General features: G+C 33.2%; 1 protein-coding gene across 1 annotated transcript in view; it reads left to right on the top strand.

Annotated features, from left to right (window-relative positions):
* ADAMTS6 (ADAM metallopeptidase with thrombospondin type 1 motif 6) overlaps nucleotides 1–21,996 on the top strand; it is a 254,223-nt gene that overhangs the window by 84,554 nt on the left and 147,673 nt on the right. The window contains exons 7-8 of the mRNA XM_015245058.3: nucleotides 9,866–9,909; nucleotides 14,070–14,175. Coding sequence (XP_015100544.1) covers nucleotides 9,866–9,909; nucleotides 14,070–14,175 — 150 coding nt within the window. The remainder of the gene's footprint in view (nucleotides 1–9,865; nucleotides 9,910–14,069; nucleotides 14,176–21,996) is intronic.

Below are 21,996 nucleotides of genomic sequence, written 5' to 3' on the forward strand. Positions count from 1 at the left end.
CTTATTCCATTATCTACTTACCAAGGCAACACTATGTTAAATGTACCTTTAAAAAATTTCTGTTTCCCAGGTGATAGAAATAAAAGCAAAAATAAACAAATGGGACTTAATTAAACTTACAAACTTTTGCACAGCATAGGAATCCATAAGCAAAACAAAACAACAATCTACAGAATGGGAGAAAATATTTGCAAATGATGTGACTGACAAAGGTTTAACTTTCAGAATATATAAACAGCTCATACAACTTAATAACAAACAACACAATACAGGAGATGGGCAGAATACCAAAACAAGCAATTCTCCAATGAAGACATACAAATGGTCAATTGAAAAAAATGCTCAATATTCCTAATTATCAGAGAAATGCAAATCAAAATTACAATGAAGTTTCACCTCACACCAGTCAGAATGGCTATCATTTAAAGGTCCACAAACCATAAATGCTGGAGAGGGAACCCTCTTACACTGTTGGTGGGAGTGCAGTTTCGAGCAGCCATTATGAAAAACAGTATGGAGATTCCTCAAAAAACTAAAGTTAGACTTACCATATGATCCAGCAATCCCACTGCATATATCCAGAAAGAACTCTTAATTGGAAAAGATATTTGCACCCCAATGTTCATAGCAGCACTATATACGATAGCCAAGGCATGGAAACAACCTAAATGTTCACTGACTGATGGCTGGATAAAGAAGATGTGGTATATTTATACAATGGAATACTACTCAACCATAAAAAGAATAAACTAATGTCATTTGCAGGAATATGGTTGGACCTGGAGATAGTCATTCTAAGTGAAGTAAGCCAGAAAGAGAAAGAAAAATAGCATATGCTATCACTCATATGTGGAATCTAAAAAAAAAGAAAGAAAAAAAGAAAAAAGATATTAATGAACTTATCTACAAAACAGAAACAGATTCACTGACATAGTAAACAAATTTCTGGTTGCCAAGGGGAAAGAGAGTGGGAAGGGATAAATTGGGAGTTTGAGATTTGCAAATACTAACTACTATATATAAAATAGATGAACAATAAATTTTTTCTGTATAGCACAGGGAACTACATTCAATATCTTGTAGTAACCTCTAATCAAAAAGAGTATGGAAATGAATATATGTATGGTTTATATATGACTGAAACATTATGCTGTACACCAGAAACTGACACACTGTAACTGACAAAAGAAGTTTTTTCTGCTTCCCTGACACAAACACACAAGAACTTCATTATTTAACTTTGTTTCGACCCCTTAAAATAACTTTCTTCTTAACTGGTGACAAGGGTATTGGGAAATGGGCTTGTGGAAGCATAAACTGATATGACTTTTCTAGAGGGCATTAATTGTATAAACACTAAATACTTACTGTGCTCCAAGCATTGTGCTGAGTTCTGAGATACAGTAGTGAGCAAAACAGCCCAGTCCCTAATCTCAAAGAATTTGCAGTCTAGTGGGAAAGACACTTACATGAAAGTACCAGTCTGGTAAGAGCTATGAAGGAAAATTTTAGGGAGTTTGACAAGTATTTATTAGGGGAACCTCATCTACTCAGGGAAGGCTTCCTTGAGGAAGTACATTGACTAGGAATATGTAAGATTAGTAAGAGTAACTTAGCAAAAAGAGTAAGGTCAGTAAAAAAGTATTTTAGAAGACGGAAGAGCAAGATCAAAGTTCATGAAATGAGAGGAAACCAAAAGAAGGCTAATATGACTTGAGATTGCAAAGAGGTGGAAATAAGGCTAGAGGAGTGGGCAGGGCCGAGATCATGACCATCTGAATAATAATCCTTAAATGTGTTTCGTTCCTAGGAATTTATGAGAAAATGGTCAGACAAACGTGTAAAAATTTAGTGATGTTCATTGTGATTAAGTTTCTATCAGTGAAAACCTAGAGTCTCAGTTATATCTGATTTAGATGATATTCAGGTAAGACTCTGGGCTTTAGAGTTGATACTGGAATGAAGTAAGACTATTGAGGCTATTGGGATGGAACAAATGTATTTTGTACATGAGAACGACATGAATTTGGAGGGTAAGAGTGAAATGTCATGGACTTAATGTTTGTCTCCCCCACCTCCAATTCCAATGTTGAACATCCCCAATGTGGTGGTATCTGGAGGTGGGGTCTTCGGGAAGTAATTAGGTTTAGATGAAGTCATGAGTGTAGAGTCCTCATGATGGGATTAGTGCCCTTATAAGAAGAGGAAGAGACACCAGAGCTTTCTCTTTTCATGATCAAGCACCAATGAAAGACCGTGTGTGTGCCCACAAGGAGAAGGCAGCTCTCCATATGCCAGGAAGTGAGCACTCACTAGACACTGAACATGTGACCACCTTGATCTTGGAATTCCCAGCCTCCAGACTTATGAGAAGTAAACATCTGTCATTTAAGCCATCTAGTCTGTAGTTTTCTGTTATAGCAGCCCCAGCTAAGACAGGTCATTTTATAATCTTTTTCATTTATCATAAAGAGCAGTATATATTCTCACATATATTGGGTTAAAATAATTTTTCTCTTCATTATTTTATTACAGTTGTCTTTAGAGGTGAAGTCAGTTTTAAAATGCTGCTACCTCAGGACATGTAAAGAAAGCAGGAAAGTGCTGGGTCACTATCATTTGGCTTTTGCCACCACATCTAAGAGATCAAAATGGAACAGCATAGTACATAGGACATTCTGTTTGGAAGTTAGTCTATGACTTAGTGTTAAACAAATGAGACTCAAAGTTTAGATTTTGGTTCATTCCATTTTCAAAACTAAATCATTGAAAGGAATGCTTCTTTGCAGTGATTGTTTCTCTTACATAAGAATGGAATGGATGAAGAATGGAATGAAAAGATTTTAAGAACCCATGTAGGTATTTCATCATTGTAAGGTGGTGCTATATATTGCAGGCCTTAAAATGGAATTTAATCATGTGGTTTGGTCAGTTTCTCCTGATAGCCACACCTAGCCAAAAATGATTAGGAGATTAAAGAGTTGAAAGTACCCACCACAGAAAAGTATACCAGAGTTATAGTAACAGATATTTAACCAACTGTGGTTTCGATCTTGCTCAATCAATTCAACTTACGAATTTAGGGTAAGGAAATGACGTGTATGCATTCATCTGCTCATCCAAAAGGAACCCTGACTTCCCTTAGGTATCTAACTTTATGTCAATTTCCTATGATCACATTTCTTAGCTCTTTTCCTTCTGTCCTAAGCCCTTTATTATTCTTTCATGAAAAGAACACAAAGAAAAAAGCACCACAATGATAAGGTAATGTTTATCTATCCAAATTCAGAATCCAGAGAACTTTTTCTAATAATATTTCAGCTTTTCTCTCACTACTTGTACTCCTTAGCCTTGCCTGTGGCTTAGACCAAAGGCTGAAGTTTAGGGGCTCCTGCCACAATTGGTTTGGTCAAGAGTTAGCAGAGATTGATTTGTTTGAAGGGTGCTGAAAGTGGGTAAAGGAGAACTCCTTCTCCTTGGTCTCTTCTTTCTTCAATTTGTGTGACAGCAAGATAAGTCCTAAAAGTACACTGATTATACCTCTGGGTTAAAGCAAGATTCCTGCAGTTTTTTCCTTTGCAGTTTTCCCTGAAATGGCTCAGGTTTGGAGGAAAATAAGGCAAAACCATAGTATGTTAGAGAAGAGTTGACAGAGTATAGAGTGAATTTGATGTGAGGTAAAAATGAGAAAGGAGAAAGGGTGCAATGTGAAGATTCTTATGGCATAATGTTGAAAAATGATGTTTAAAGGTAACATGTGAAAAGACTGAGGGATATATATTTAGAAGCTGAAATGAGCTGGTTCATACTTGGCCTAATTTGAGAAGTCATGGTTTAAGTGTAGCATAGCTTGAATTAGATAACTCCTCAAGACCCATCGTCTGTTTCACGGGACTGACAGCAAAGAGATTGTCAGAAAGGAAAGAATCAGGAATTTATGCATGAAAAGGAAGGATAACTCCTCAAGACCCATCGTCTGTTTCACGGGACCGACAGCAAAGAGATTGTCAGAAAGGAAAGAATCAGGAATTTATGCATGAAAAGGAAGGAAGAATAGTTATGAAATAACACAAAAAAAGACATTTAAAAGGTAAAATGTGAAGGACGAAGTTTACAAAAATATGGAGGTAACGGAATTAAAACAATTTTTAATTTTTAAAAATACCTCAAATGATTACCTTCACTCATACTGAGCCTTTTGTTATGTACAGGTTACACAGTGTTGAGCAAGCACACACAATCAAGGTGTGGGAAAACATTTGTATTTATCAATTCCGTGTTGAAGTGGAAATTCAATATAGTTGAAGTTTACCTTGAATAGAAACTTAGGCTTTTCAAATTTATCATTCCCAATTTTGATACAAACGTGATTCTATATTATGTAATTCATGGATAAGACTGTGTAAAGTTTTTAATCCATGGCTGAAGTCTTCCTTCTCCTCACAATTACAATAATATCCGAAAGAAGAGAGATCTTTTAGAAGTATGTATCATAGTGTATATAGCTACATGTAAATTATTTTTTCTTATTACTGTATCACCTCTTCCTTCCATCAATTAGGAAATTTTATTGTTTCAAATAGATCTAAGCTAATATGATGAGACATACTCTTTAATTAGGTTTGTTTGTTTGTTTGTCTGTTTATTAAATGGAGATACTGAGGATTGAACCCAGGACCTTATGCATGCTAAGCATGCACTCTACCACTAAGCTATACCCTCCCAGCATTGTTATCAGTTATAATGAAGGGAAGCTTTATATCAAATTTCATTAAGCATACAAATGTTTATTTAAAAAAAAACGGGAAGCACAAAATAGTTTATGCTCCTTTTTTTATAAGCTTGATAACATTCCAACTGCTATTTCGGTGCTCTGACAATACTTTGCATGAAAAATGCACTCCGTATGTATGTGAACATATTTTAGGGACAGACTTCTGTCCTTATAGTTGTCATCTGGCACCATGATCCTTCAAACCAATGAGTGGACAAAGAAGACATATCTCTGATGCTTTACCTAAGTGTATAGCCTACAAAGTTTGCTGGATTCTTTTAAGTATTCATGCAGAGTAGTGGAGTGCTTCTGAAATCTTTTGGCCAGTCTACAGATCTGGAACATCACTAACTTTTTTCTTTAATGAAAAACACATTTTCAACATTCATCAAACGTTAATTAGGCTAATTATCAATTATCTTTTCTGTTGATCATCAGAGACTGGCATAGATGAAACGCTTTCTGATTAAATGTTGGCTATACAGAAATCATTATATTCTTCCTATTCTCCTACCTTTTCCTCAGATAACCCAGTTATCCTCCCAGGTTTTTATCTGTATATAAACTAAATCTGTATACACATTCATGTAAACATACTTAAAAAAAGTTTCCTACTATGCAAACATATTTTCTAGTTTCTTTTGCCTATAGAAAAAAACAAATCTGGTTTGGTATTTAAGATACCAAATTCTGAATTCATATTTTGATATTTTGTCCTATACATTCAATGTTTCAGCCTCTTTGAACTTTTCATGGTTCCCTGTATTTACCATATTCTTTCTACACTCTATTTCTTTGATCTTTCTGTTCTGCCTAGAATGCCTTTACTTTTGTGTTTTCTCTGGCTAAGTCTTTAAAATCTGTTTCAGATGTTATGTACTATACGAATCTGTTTCCTCGTTTTCTATTGTGGAGTCATTCCTCTGTATTTCCATAGTATTTGATATATAACTTGACTATGACAGTAATCATAATTATAATAGCTAACAAGTGTTGAATCTATTGTGTGTAAGTAAGTTTAACTGTTAAAAATTTTTTTATTGAAATGTTTAGTTGATTTTCAGTGTTAGTTTCAGATGTACAGCAAAGTGATTCAGTTATACACATATATACATATATATCTATTCAGATTCTTTTCCATTATATGTTATTATAAGAAATTGAATGTACTTCCCTGTACTATAGAGTAGGTCCTTGTTGTTTATCTACTTTACTTTTAGTAATGTGTGTCTGTTAATCCCCAACCACTAATTTATCCCTTTCCGCCCTTTCTGTTTTGGTAACCATAATTTATTTCCCATGTCCGTAAGTCTGTTTTTGGTTTATAAGTAAAATTTGTATTTTTTTTTTAAGATTCCACATGTAAGTGATATCATATGATGTTTGTCTTTCTCATTTGTCTGACTTACTTCACTCAATATGGTAATCTCTAGGTCCATCCATGTTGCTGTGGATGTTTATATTTCATTCATTATTTTTATTTATTTATTTATTTTTAACAATATAGCATTTTTTATTTCAGTCATTATTATGGCTGAGTAATACTCCATTGTATATATAAACCACATCTTCTTTATCCAGTCATCTGTTGATGGACACTTAGGTTGCTTTCATGCTTTGGCTATTGTAAATAGAGCTGCTATAAACATTGAGGTGCATATGTCTTTTCAAATTATAGTTTTCTCCAGATATATGCCCAGGAGTGGGATTGCTGGATCATATGGTAAGTCTATTTTCAGTTTTTAAAGGAATCTCCGTACTGTCCTCCATAGTGACTGCACCAATTTACATTCCTACAAATAGTGTAGGAGGGTTCCTTTTTCTCCACACCTTCTTTAGCATTTATTATTTGTAGACTTTTCATAGATGGCCATTCTGGCTGGTGTGAGATGATACCTCATTGTAGTTTTGATTTAAATTTCTCTAATAATTAGCACTATTGAGCATCTTTTCATGTGCCTGTTGGCCATCTGGATGTCTTCTTTGTAGAAATGTCTATTTAGGTCTTCTGCCCATTTTTGGATTGGGCTGTTTGGTTTTTATGATATTTTGATTTTGATATAAAATAACTTTTATACATTTATTTTATATAATAATTTTTTCACATTATTTTGTAATTTTTCTGCTTATCTGTCTTTTCCCAAATAGACCACAACTTACTTATCCATCTTTAGATTCTAGTATATGGCACTATACCTGGGCATGATAGGTGCTCAGTAAATCCCTGTTTGAGAGAATGAATGTAAAAATGTTGCTCTTCAGTACTTGGTTTTAAAGGTGAGGCATAAATCAAAATTGTTCTCTATGAATATTGAATAGAGGAGGATACAGTGTGAACTCAATGCAGAAGCCACTGATGAATGGTATGTCTTTTCCCTATAGAATGGCTTGTAGAGGATTCTGTAAGTATGTCAGAGGATTGGGTAAAGCTAAAGAAAAGGCAGGTAGAATTATCTTAGTCTAAGATACTTTAGCTTTTGTTATTTGTTGATGGCTTTAGCTTTTGTGCAGGTATTTTGGGCAGTCATGACAGAATGAAATAATATTCATCATGAGCATAACATAAAGGACGCAGGCAAAATGAGAACAAGGAGAGGAGATGAGAAAGGACTGCTGTCAGGTGGAAATATAAGTTGTATTTATTTGTGCTCTTCAATTTTTTTTTGCTTAATTTGCCTCCTAAAATAATTTTTAAAAGTGATGTACCTCTTTGCATATTTTAAAGCTGATATCTAAAATACTTCTTATCATAAGTTTCAGGCTACAGAGACAATATTTTTAAACATTTTGTACTGTATAAATTTTTTCAAAACTTTGGAGGTGCTTGTTTCATTCAGTCTTGAAAAATGTTCACCATAAAATCTAATTGGCTAAATCCGTCCTTTTTGCCAAACTACTTAGCTAAGTCAGACTTACTGTCTGTCAGTAACAAGCCTGACTTCACCTTTTAGATCAAATCAACCTGGTAATACACTCCACGACAACCATTCTCACTTCTGAATTCTAATTGTGAGATAGAATTAGATGGATATTTTGATTGATTTGTAAACAGTCAGATAGACTGATAGACACAGGGTCTTGTCAGGATGAAACAAGCATCATCCCCTTCAATTTTTGCTGCTTTGTTTAAGGGATTATCCTTCAGGATCAATGAATTATTGAGTTTCCCCTTTGTATTATGCTCTGGTGACTTACACCTGGGAAGACAATGCACCATAATAAGGTTTGCGGTGGGTGAGAAGTATGTTTTCTTTTTTATAAAGGAGAAAGAGGACAATTGTGAAAGGCAAAAGAGAGACAAAATACTGGTGACTTGAAAGTGCGTCCTCAGGCAGATCAGTTTTAGGAAACCGTACATATGAAAATTAAGGATTTAGAAATGGATTCTGTTTAAACATTTATATCTGCATTACCCATGAGAAGACTTTATTTACATTTTCTTGAGGACTGCTGGTATGGGTTGTTTCTATGTAACATCATAGGCATTACACACTATGATCACAAGATAAATTGATTGTGACACCCAGAATATACTTTCTGTTGCTTTGAGAAATACACCAAATACACTTTATCTTACATTCGAGAGTATACCAGATACTGCAATCCTGTGGTTTACCAATTACAAGAGAATAGAGAGGATGAATGTATGAATAGTCAAAAGAGAAAGTTATGCAGTAGGAGAAGAAATCCTTTTCCTCAAATGTAAAGTGAGCAAGATGAAGATTTTGAAAAATTCAAAAATAGGGAAAGGAAATCTCCAGGTATTTTAATGAGCATAACCAGTGGTTGTAATATTTGTTTCTTGAAAATACATTTTGATCTGATGAACAAGAATGGGATTAGTTGTTAACCCCTTCCTCCTGTAATATGACTAATCATTATGTATACACAATGAAAGGGAACTTTTGCAACTTGAATTTTCCTGTAGTTTGTGAAATTTTATTTTTTACCCAAAAAGTTTTTCATTCCTAGCATAAAACATAAATAAAAATGTCCAGTCTTTATTTTTCCTTTTTTTAAAAATCACCCAGGCCCACCTGACACTGTAAGGTTAGTGCCTTTGATATCACCAGCAAGAATTCACCAGGTACAGCTTCACAACCTCCCAGTGTGTGGTGGGTAACAGACTTTACTGAAGAAACAGTCCAGAGACTTGAGCAGATACACTGTGTGGGTTTTGGAGAGTAGGGCACTGCCCACTTTGCTCTCTGTCCTATGGGACAAGTGTAGGGGAAGTTTTGTGTTCAGTCATTAAAAATTTTTTTTCTCACTTTAAAACTCTGATTACTTTTTATTTTAAAGATTAGTTTACAAGGATATTATTAAAATACTTAAATGTCCATATCAATACTTATTTAGCATTCTAAATGTAATATATTTTAAAATCTGCAACATTACTTTATGAATTCTAACTTTTGTATTAAGTTATAATGCAGTACAGCATTAGAATAAGTATTTGACCAACGTTACGAAAGCTTCCTATTGAGCTGTTTATTGGGCTGTTTGTGAAATATTTGTGTTTTAACCACACCTTAAATTGCTGGTGTACAATTAGGAAAACTGTATGATATCAATTTTATTCCCATTGCCGTATTGCCCTAGTTTTTTTTTTCTTTAATAACAACCTGTGTTAGAGTTGAAAGGACTCCATATATTGCTTATAGCTCAGAAGTATAAAATACAGTCTGTGGCTATAATAAGAAACTATTCCAACAGGTCCAAAAGATACTGGGAATAAAAAGCCACCCATTTTCTTTTTGTAAAAGCAGTAGCAATCTGCAGACAAGCTATTCTAGCTTCAAAACAGCATGGTAGATGGTTTTATGGAACTCACAATTACAAAAATCCACTTTAACCTCTCTTTCTTACTGGCAGGTGTCCCATTGGCTTGCAGCCAGAGGCTGTGAGTGTAGTACAGCCGGCGTGTCCCCCAGAGTGCTGAAAATGCCGACACTCCAGCTGGCTGCTCATAATTGCACTGATTGTGGTCTGACAACCAGAGCTCCATGAAAGAAATGTGATGAATATACAAAAATATTTTACAAATTTGATCAGATTACAAATTTCATTTCTCTTTTTTCTTCTCTATAGATATGATATCTGCACTTATAAAAATAAGCCCTGTGGAACACTGGGTAAGTTTTTTGTAAAGGGAGGATAGTTCAGATTGTCTTTTGGTTCAATGGCTTTACTCTTTATTATTAATAATTTTGTAATTTTCCTCTCTGGCACAGTTGAAATTATTCCTATAAATTGTTAATCCTGACCTTTGTGGATATGTCACTTACTGGGAAACAAGTAGAATGATGATTTAAAACAACTTAGAAGATGATTCAAAATCATCAAACAGTAATGATAAATCAGAAGTTACCACTTATTTTCATATAATCTATCTCTACAATGTTTTTCTCAAATAAGGAGTTTGAGAGCAAATTAAAGCAACCAGCAACTTCAAATCTCAGTCTAGGAAAGAGAAGGAAAAAAAAAACTTGGAGGATATTTATTGGAGAGGCATTAAGAACAGTACTTTTGGGCCAATTTTGTGGAAGAGAATATCCCCATAAATAAAGATATTATTGGAAAATTTTATTAGCTGAATCGAAAAAAAGCAATTTTGTAGAACATTGAAGCCAGAGGTGGAGAGAGGACAGAACAATAATTCTGCCCCCCAAATATCATTTGTTTTTTAAAAAGCAATTTTGTAGTATTCTAGAATTTAAAAAATCATATTTGTTGTAGAGCATAACCTCATACTGGTTAAAAATTAACTGCAAATACAAATGGGGGAAAATTGTAGCTTTCAAGTAGACTAAATTTTAAGCAACTAGAGTTATTTTAAGAAACAGGTGCTTTTTTTCTATGATAATATTTTTAATGTCATAGAGACTTTTTACAGACTCAGAAGTTAAGCAACTGAAGATGAATGCCTTAGATTTTCTGACAAGCCTCACTTTTCATATCTGTAAAGAAATAGTTATGAAATCTGTTCCTATGTACCTCATGAGAATTTTAGAAGATCAAGTTTAAAGTAGAGGTGGGAGAAAAGGTGTTACCCAACTTCCTGGGGGAGTTCAGTGAACCATCTCTTCAGAAATTAAAATTTCTTTTAATGATTTACCTGCCTTCCCAGGCTTCTCCTACCCCATTTCCCTCAGGATTTATGGCTAAGGAAGAAACCCCAATTTGCCAGTGACAAGTATTACGGTGGAGAAGTTTGCTATTTAAAAAGCAGAACAGAGAAAGAGCTCTTTGCTGAAAGAGCTCACTTCAAAGAGATTTCTTTGTAGTGTTTTAGGTTAAAAAGACCAACAATAATCCAAAGGAGGGAACCTGAACTGTAAACCAACAACTGGCTTTGACAGTTTCAGTGCATTACCTTTTACAGTTTATTTAGCTTTTTCTTCCTTAGTTTCCTTATCTGTGAAGTAGGAGTAATATCTGCCCTTATGCTGCAGGGATATTGCTAAAATCATTTAAGAAAATATAAAGGTGTTTAGTAAAGAATATTGTAAAAATAAACTGGTATTATTATTTAATGTAGAAATTATCTGTACTGTTTAACTCCCTCCCTCACTCTATTTTTGTTCAACTTCTATAAGCATTTACTAAGTACTCAGTTTTAGATACAGTATTCACTAAGCCTCAAAGAAAGTACAAGCTAGAGTTTGTATATTCTAGTGTATATATATTTGAGGAAATATGTATGTAAAGATATACACATGTATACATCTATGCAAGTTCTATTCTGTCTTTTGAAAATAGATTATTTACACTGAGGTATGTTCTTCATAATACTGCCTAGTACTTTTATTGTCATTTTTGTCAAAATAGTATTTTCTTATCTTACCTCTCCTTTTATTTTTTTTCTAAATAATGTGTTCCAATTTTGATTATTAATTTCTAGAATCAATACGTTAATACTTGGGTACCTGTCAATGCATTTTCAAGCCTAATACACTTCAAATTTAAAAAAAATCATTAATTATTTTTGTACTCTCTCTTACTGGGAAAGCTGTATGAACTGTATTAAATATACTTGTATTAATTTTCGTATGTGGAAAATATATTATCAGCACAGAATTGATCAGGTTGTTTTCTTTTTGAGTGGTCTTTCTAGTAACTTTCATATTGGTTTTCATGCTGATTCTTGCATATTCTCTTGCTTAGTACTTCTGGTGACCAATTGTAACATGGCTAAATAGATTTAAAGGTGCAAACTGTGACCATCAAACTGAGGAAATCTAAATGACCCGAATAGTAATCAAACCCCTATTAACACAATCACACATAAGAATTTTGACAGCTTCAATTTTACAGGAATATAAAAAATGGTGGGGAGTTGTGAAAAATACATTAACATCTAAATTATTCTTTTACTTTTAGTTATGATTTACCTTTGTATTCTCAACAAGTAGTAGTTATTTCCCAAATATATTTTTTCTTAAGTTGCCCTGTTAGTGGAGCTAACAGTTTTATATCAGATGCAGAGGTAAATCTGTGTTTGCAGATACACCTTGGGGAGTCATTGAGAATTCTCAATTAAAAGTACAGCCGCATGAAAACACACACACCAAACAACAAGAAAAAGTTAATCCATGGAGTAATATATTTCAGGAAATATAAGAAATGTTAATTTAACAGTAATTATTCTTAGTAACCATTTTTTAAAACCAAATTTCTTAAAGCTCAAAACAGAAACAGTGTTCAAAGAGTGACTTTGTTCTTTCCATATCATGGAACATATTGAATCCAATAGCTTAAATGCAGATAATGTACTGCAGACTTTCTTGTATTCTCCCTCTCTTTGTGTCTAAGTGGAGTTCGGAAGTAATACTCATTAAATATATTTGGTTAACAACAAAAAACTTAAGTCATCTTGCCCCAGCTAGTCCTTCTTTTTTTACCTCCTCTTCTTCAGGTCTCAAGAGTTCTAAGTGAATGGAAGGGCAGAACAAGGGTATCAATATTTATGGTATCTCTGTGAGGCAGAAATCAACCCTTTCCTCAACTCCTGCCCCTCCCACATAAAACAGTAGGAAAAGCAAGCAATCTATTAGCAAATCCAACACTAACCTCAACTCTGTTCCAATGTAGTTATTATGTTGATATTTCATATTAGAGGAAACAGAGAAACACAATTTTTAGAGCTTGTCAGTAAAAATATGAATTCAACAGCTTTTACTGTTCCAAATTAGTGCAACTGGGACATTGTATCTAGCACAGAACATTGTTTATTGCATTCAATAAATACTCATTTAGTTGGATTGAAATCACTTTTGGTGGGTAAATAACTATTAATATTCAGGTGATGAAAGTAGACTACTAACATGTAAAATATTTTCCTTACATTTCTTTCAATTTCTTCTAAATAATTTTAGTACATATGTGTGTTAAGTATGATTTGGCATCTGTTTCCTTATAACACATGACATTTTATGTTTCTCACAAAAATTCTTTTTTCTCAGCCCTATTTTAAAGCTGTGTACTAATTCACAGAGCATGATATTCATTTGGAAGTATATATTAAAGCTTTTACGTACTAAAATTCCCAAGGGAAGAATACCTTGAATAACATAACATTTCACTAGAATCAGTGAATTAACACCATAGTTTTTGCTTTATTACTAAAACTCAAATGCATTTAAGGGGGATGGGAGAGAGGAGACTCACACTGAATGTGTGAATGACTTTCCACCCATTAAAATACTTAAAGAAATTGCTGCATCACTAGCAGGACTAATTTCAGAAGATTAAAAAAATGTGAAAACCTCCCATCTTTAACAGTTTTCCTTTTTCTCTTTTGAATCATTCATTTTTGTTTTTATAAAAATGTCATTTAAAAAAACCATTTGGGATTCCCTTTTTTTGGTAACTCAAAAGTTGCTTGTATATTTTTATGAACCCACTAAACTTAAACAGATCTCTTTAGAAAAATAATGTGGATATATTTTGCTTTCTACAGGCTGAAGAATGTTAAAATAGAAATGCTTTCTTGAATTCCCTCTTCTGGCTCAAGTTACTAGGTGGTCCCAAGTTACCAGAAGTAAAATTTATAAATCTAACCCCTAGTCTAGACATTTTCCAGCACTGACTGCAGTTCAAAAAATATTAATGTCTAGCCGGCAAAGGGAAACTCCCCCCAGTGATTTTGCAAATGACTAGAAAGTTAACCTTTTGCCAACTGCTCCTTCTGTGCATGGAGGTTATTAAAAAGAATCCAGGCATTTATAAGTATGGGCTTTTTAAGACAGAAACACCTTGGCTTGACCCTTTGTGTCTCCTTCTGTTTATTCAGGCTTGGCCTCTGTGGCAGGAATGTGTGAGCCTGAAAGGAGCTGCAGCATTAATGAAGACATTGGCCTGGGTTCAGCTTTTACCATTGCACATGAGATTGGTCACAAGTGAGTGAGTTTAAGAAAATCAAAATAAATTTTAGAACTCCACTCTTTTGAGCAACTCATAACTACTGTGTGGAACGCCTGTGCTCAACCATATTTTACAGGCTTTTTGCCTGATTTCAGTAGAGAATGTTATCATTTAAGATACTGGGATAAATCATCTTAAGAATTGGAGACTTGTTAAATAATTTTTTTGATTCAGTGACTAGTGTCCTTGGAGTGGTGAATGCACCACACTTAAATTTTGTTATAGACATTTAAAATAACTTAGCTTTGCTGTGGTCCACTCAACACCCAGTTTTTCAAAGTCAAAGTGTTTAAATGATCTTTCTTTTCCTCTAGTGACAATACATACATATTTTAAAATCATCATTGACACCATTACCATAAAATGTACTTTGAATTTTCACTCTTCATACAGCTGTGAACATGCCTTTTCCAAGTTTGTGTAATCATTGCTTTGCAACTTGTATTTTCAGGTGTACTTGTGAAAAAACAAACAAACAAAAACTAATGTTACAAGAGTAATGAGCTATCATCCTCACTAATTTTTAGGAGGATCTTGAGTTTTTAATATTTCTTTTAAGTAAATCTGTGTCCCAAACTATCCTATGATTTCCCCTTCCCCCAATACATCCCTCCCAATAGCAATAAAACCCCTTCTTTCCTTCAAACAACAGGCAATACTAAATGTAAAAGCTACCTTATATGGAGGGAGAGAAGTTTGAAAACTTTAAAAACATAAACATTTTTAACTAAAACAAGCAGCCTATTTGTAAGAACTTCTGCTGTTTGTATGATTTAAGTTTTACAATTTGCTTTTTTGGTAGAGAAATGGATGGGAGTAAAAACAGGACAAGTAAAAATGAATGTTTATTATATACCTGCCTCAGAGGTCATTACTGAGATAAATCTATAGTTTAGCTTTTTTTTTTTTTTACAAAGTGGAGAGTAAAACTGGATCAGTCTGTTGCATTATTATAAAACTTGCGATTTAAGTTTTACCAAACTGGTATTGATTTATGTGTGAATTCAAGGAACCAACAAGTTTCAAATCTGACTTAATTCAGACATGGGGAAAAATCAGTATTATACTTTTAATGAAGTCCTAACAATATTGGTAACCTAGTTTCCATTGCAATAAACAGCAGAGGAATAAAAGGGAAAAGGCCTCTTAACCACGCAGTTTATCTTCAACTCACTTAGAAACCTGACTCATTAATGACTGTCATAATCGTATGCAACCAGACTGGATTTAATTGGTTCTGTTAGATTCAATTAAACTGAAAGTTTAGGACAAGTAACATGCAGTGGATGAATAATGTGTGTATAAGAGCACCATTACCTCATGCAGCCACAAGTTAGTCCATGTCAACATATGCATTATAAGTCGCATCCTTGTATATACTTACATAGACACGGTAAGAGTTTATCTTTTTGTATCTTTTATTAGGATTCTAACTGAGCTACTCTCAGGCTTCCTATGTTTTCTTGTTGACCTTGTGGATAATCCTTTTTAATTCCTTCTAAGATGAATGGTTTGTACCTTATGTAGAAGACATGTAAAAGAGAAGTAGAATATACCTCTTAAGATTGATGTGCCTTAGAGTAACTTTATTTCACAGCTAATTCGTGTTTGATGATGTGAGGGTTAAAAATGAGGGGAAAATCCACAAAACACTTTATATTGAAAGCCAGAAGAAATGCTTCCATTCAAAAATGTTATTTAGCACACTAAAAATCAGCTTTCTTTCTGTGTTGATTACTATATCACTATCCTCCTATCTCCTTGTCCTCAGACGACTAGGTAGAATGTGTTTAACACACCATCTTTTCCAATATGTCGAATTATTATCAGTCAGTTAAGGGACATCTAATTCATGGATGAAAATCCTTTTCTTGTTTTTATGATCTTAGGGTTTAGCTTTAGGAAACTTAGGAAGCCAACTCTGGTAAACTCATGTCACCATTAAAATACAGAGCTCTCTATTTTTCCTGAAACAAAACAATAATCATGGTAGATGTATCAAGTATTCTCTAGGTAGAGTATAATGTACTCTGTACTCCATGGAGTATAAAACAGACGTTTTATTGAAGTGACACGACTTCTGAGATTTGCTTTTAAAAGAAAGAAAAAAGAGAAAGATAAAACAAAAATAACAACATCTTTAATTTTATAATGTTGATGGTATGTAAATGAGAGTTCATTACGCTACTCTCACTACTATTGCATCCTGATATTTTTCTCACAAAAAAAAATAGGTCCTATGATCATAAATCTTTTAGATTGGACTTAACTCATTTATGAGTTAATAGTGATTGAGTGAACTATAACTCTAATTTTGAAAGAATTAAAAGAAGTGTCAACAGTTGTATTGAAAGCTATTTGGGTATATCATTCTTGCTTTTAGAAAACCAGTATCAATGTTTGGTCTCACAAACAGGGATATACTTTCTATAGAAGATTGGGTAGGAGATGCATGTTTTTTCAAAAAGGAGAAATTTAGCAAGACTTCAGGATAAAATTGTAAATTAGGTTACCTATGTTACAAGTTCTTATTACTCTTTCCTTATCTAAACTTTCCTTCTCCTGCTGTAACTACCTAAGTGTCTTTAACTGCTTGATCAGTGCTGTGCTTTCTTAATAGAAGGCTAGTACTAAACGTATACCAAGGTAGTTGGAACATTTATCCCTTTGTTTCGTTTTGGTATCAAAATAATGTGAGTCTTATAAAGTGAGTTAAGTATTCTATTTTCTGGAAGAGTTTGCTTTTCTATGAGTATATTTCAAAACATTTGGGTATAATTTCCATACGATAAATATGCATACATTTTGTGTACCGTTTGATGAATTCTGACAAATATATGGAACCATGTAACCAACACTATAATCAAGATATCAACATTTATATTATCTGAAAGAGTCCTCTTGTTCCCTTTTACAGTCAGTCTTCACACTCCTCTCCCATTCCTTGGCCCCAGACAACCACAGATCTGCTTTCTATCTTTATAAATTAAGCTTGTCTTTTCTGTAGGTTCATTTAGGTGGACTCGTAGAGTGGTTACTCTTGTGTCTGGGTTCTTTCCCTCAGCACAGTTGTTTTGAGATTCATTCATGTTGTTCTTGTGTATCAATAGTTCTTTTTTTTTTTTTAAGGTTATTCCATATCATAATAATACGCATCAGATTTTAGGTTGTTTCTAGTGTGGAGCTGTTGAGTAGAATTGATGTGCACATCCATGTACAAGAATTTGTATGGACTTATGCTTTCTTTTCTCTTAGGTAGTACTACTGATACTGTGGTATGGGTTAGTTTCACTTTATAATAAACAAGCTTTTTTAAAGTGTCTTTTTTTTTGCCACTTTTTTTTGCATTCCTACTAGAGAGTTCCAATTATTTCAGATCCTTGCCAACATTTATTATGTCTTTTTGATATGACTATTATTATGCATTTTAGTGATATCTCATTGTGGCTTTAATTAGTTGATTATCTGTTTTCTGATAAATAATGATGTTAATGATGATGAACATCTTTTCATGTGCTTATTTGTCATTCATTATCTTCTTAAATGTCTATTCAAATCCTTTCCCATTTAAAGAAACTGAGGTATTTTCTTCTTATTGAGTTGTAAGAGTTCTCAGTATATTCTGGATAGAAAGTCTTTATCATGCACACATAATGTGAATATTTTCTCCAAGGCTGTGGTTTGCCATTCACTTTTTTTTTTTGCGTTTTTTTTAATTGAGTTATAGTCATTTTACAAGTTTGTGTCAATTTCCAGTGTAGAGCACAATTTTTCAGTTATACATGAACATACATATAGCCATTGTCGCATTCTTTTTTGCTGTTAGCTACCATAAGATCTTGTATATATTTCCCTGTGCTATACAGTATAATCTTGTGTATCTATTCTACATATGCCTGTCAGTATCTACAAATTTCAAACTCCCAGTCTGACCCTTCTCATCCTACCCCCCGCCTCCCCCTTGGCAACCACACCATTCATTTTTCAATGGTGTCTCATGAAAAGCAGAATTTTAAAATTCTGATGAAATCTAATTCATAACTTTTCTTTTGTCATTTGTGTTTTTTGTGTTTTAAGAAATCTTTGCCTTCTTCAAGACTGTGAAGATTTTCTTCTATATTTTTAACCTAGATGTTTTGTACTTTTAGCTTTTACATTAAGATCTATAATCCATTTTGAGGGCTTTTTGGTATGCTATGAGGTAAGGGTTTAAGTTCCCTTTTTCTCATATGAATATCCAGTTTTATTTCAATACAATTTGTTTAAAAAATTGGTTGGTTTGCAGTTTTCTTTTAATGTCTTTGTCTAGTTTTGGTATCAGGATTAAGTTAGTTTTATAAATTGAATTAGGAACTGTTCTACTTTCTGTAATAGTTTGAATACATAAGTTTGATATTGCTTCCTTAAATGTTTCATAGAGTTCATGAGTGAAGCCATCTGAGCCTGGAATTTTCTTTGTGGGAATACTATTATTAGTTTAATTTTTAAATTAGATAAAGGATAAGATATTATCTAAATCCTTTGAGTCTTTTGGTTAATTATATCTTTCAAAGTATTAGACTATTTCAGCTAAATTGTCAAATTTGTTATATAATTGTTCTTAATATTCTCTTATTGTCTTCTTTAATGTTTGCAATATAATGTTCCATCATTCATTCCTGATATTTGTAATTTGTGTTTTCACCTTTTTTCTTTTTTTTCCCGGCTTTATTGAGATATAATTGACATATAACATTGTATAAGTCTTAAGGTGTACAACGTGGTGATTTGATACATGTATATATTGTGAAATGATAAGGTTAGTTAAAAGATCCAACACCATATAATTAACTTCTTGTGTGCGTATGGTGAGAATATTTAAGGTTAATTCTCTTGGCAACTTTTAAGAATACAGTACAGTATTATTAACTATAGTCACTAGGCTTTACATAAGACCCCTAGAATTTATTCATCTTATAATTGGAAGTTTGTATACTTTGAACAACATCTCCCCATTTCCCCCAGTTCCCAAACCCCTGACAATTAGCTTATTCTGTTTCTATGAATTCAGCTTTTTTACATTCCACATATAAGTGAGATCATACAGTATTCATCTTTCTTTGTCTGACTTCTTTCACTTTTTGTAATGCCCTCAAAGTCATGTTGTTCCAAATGGCAGGATTTCCTTCGTTTTTATGACTGAATAATATTCCACTGTGTGTGTGTGTGTGTGTGTGTGTGTGTGTGTGTGTGTGTGTGTGTGTGTCTGTGTGTGTATCCGTCCGTCTGTCCATGTGAGTGTCTGTGTGACATTTCACTTATCCATTCATCCATTGATGCCAGCAAGGTTCTTTTCATATCTTGGCTGTTATGAATAGTGCTGCATTGAACAAGGAGGTGTAGATATCTATGTGAAATAATGATTTTATATCCTTTGACTATATACCCTGAAGTGGGATTGCTGGATCATATAGTAGTTCTATTTTTAATTTTTTTGAGGAACCTTAATACTTTTTTCCATAATGGCTACACCAATTTACATTCCTACCAACAGTGCACAAGGGTTTCCTTTTCTCCACATCCTAGTCAGCACTTGTAATCTCTTGTTAGCCTTTGTAACACATGTAAGATGATAATCTTATTGTGATTTGTTTTGCATTTCCCAGATGATTAGTGATATTGAACACCTTTTTATGTACTCATTGGCCATCTGTATGTCTTCTTTAGAAAATCATCTATTCAAGTCCTTTGGTCATTTTTAAATCAGATTTTTGTTGGTTTGTTTTGGTTATTGAGTAGTATGAGTTCCTTTATATTTTGAATATTTACCCTTTATTGTATGTGTGGTTTGCAGATATCTTCTCCCATTCCGTAGGTTGCCTTTTCATTGTGTTGATTGTTTCTTTTGCTGTGCAGAAGCTTTTTAGTTTAAAGAATCCCACATGTTTACTTTTGCTTTTGTTGCTTGTGCTTTGGATGTCATATCCAAAAATTCATTCCCAAAATCAGTGTCAAGGTGCATTTCCCCTGTGTTTTCTTCTAGAAATTTTATAGCTTCTGGTTTTACCTTTAAGTCTGTTAACTATTTTGAGTTAATTCTTGTGAGTTGTATAAGATAGGGGTCCAATTTCTTTTTTTTACCATGGGAATGTCCTGTTTTCCCAACATCATTTATTAAAGAAACTGTCCTTTTCTCCTCGAGTATTCTTGTCTCCCTTTTCAAATATTAGTTGACGATATATGTGTGGATTTTTTTCTGGATTCCTCATTCTGTTCTATTTGGTTTATGTGTCTATTTTTAAGCCAGTACCATACTGTTTTGATTAATATACCTACTTGCAATATAGTTTGAAATCAGGAAGAGTGATACCTCCAGCTTCATTCTTTCTCAAGATTGCTTTGGTTATTTGGGGTGTTTTGTAGTTCCATACACATTTTAGGGTTATTTTTCTATTTCTATGAAAAATATAATTGAAATTTTGATATGAATTGCAGTGAATCTATACTAGATGGTTTAAGTAGTATGGACATTTTAACTATTAACTCTTCCTATCCATTAATATAGGATATCTTTTCATTTGTTTTTGTCTTCTTCAATTTCTTCCATAAATATCTTACAGTTTTCAGTGTATAGCTCTTTTACCTCTTGGCTAAATTTATCCCTAAATATTTTATTTTTGTGCTTCTGTAAATGAGATTGTTTTCTTTATTCATTTTTCAGGTAGTTCATTATTAGTGTTTAGAAACACAAATGATTTTTGTATGTTTATTTTGTATCCTGCACTTTATTGACTTTATTAATTCTAATCATTTTTGGTGGCATCTTTAGGTTTTTCTATATACGAGATCATGACATCTGCAATTAAAGATACTTTTACTTCTTCCTTTCTGTTTTAGATGCCTTTTATTTCTTTTTTGTACCTAATTAGTCTGGTTAGGACTTTCAGTCCTATGTTGAATAATAGTGGTGGGAATAGAGTGGGCACCATTTTCTTTTTCCTGACTTTAGGGGAAAAGCTTTCAAGTTTTCATCACTGAGTATAATGTAGATATGGGCTTGTCATAAATGACCTTTATTATGTTGAAGTAGGTTCCTTCTGTACTCACTTTGTTGAGAGCTTTTATAATGAAAAGATGTTGAATTTTATCAAGTGCTTCTGCATTTACTGAGATGATCATAAGATTTTTAAATCTTTCATTCTATTAATGTGATGTATCACATTTATTGGTTTATGTGTGTTGAACTGTTCTTGCATCAGAGATGAATCCTAGTTGATCATGGTGTATGATCCTTTTAATGTATTGTTGAATTTGTTTTGCTAGTATTTTGTTGAGAATTTTGTGTCAGGGATATTGGCCTGGAGTTTTCTTTTCTTGTAGTGTTTGGTACCAAAGTACTGCTAACCTTGCAAAATGAATTCAGGAGTGTTCCTACAATTTTTTGGAAGAGTTAGAGAAGTATTGGCATTAATTATTTTTTCCTAAATGTTTGGTAGAATTCACCAGTGAATATATCTGGCCCTGGGCCTTTCTTTTTTGGAAGAATTTCGATCCCTGATCAGTCTCCTTACTTATTATTGGTCTGTTCAGATTTCTACTTCTTCATGATTAAGTCTTAGTAGATAGTATGTTTCTGGAAATTTTTTCTTTTCTTCTAGGTTATCCAATTTTTTGGCATATTATTGTTTGTAGTAATCTCTTATCTTTTTATTTCTGTGGGATCAGTTGTAATGTCTCCTCTTTTACTTCTGATTTTATTTAAGTCTTTTTTTTTTTTCTTCTAGTATTCTAGACATAGGTTTGTCAGTTTGGCTTAT

Source organism: Vicugna pacos, chromosome 3, assembly GCF_048564905.1.
Source record: "Vicugna pacos chromosome 3, VicPac4, whole genome shotgun sequence".
Lineage (NCBI taxonomy): Eukaryota > Metazoa > Chordata > Mammalia > Artiodactyla > Camelidae > Vicugna > Vicugna pacos.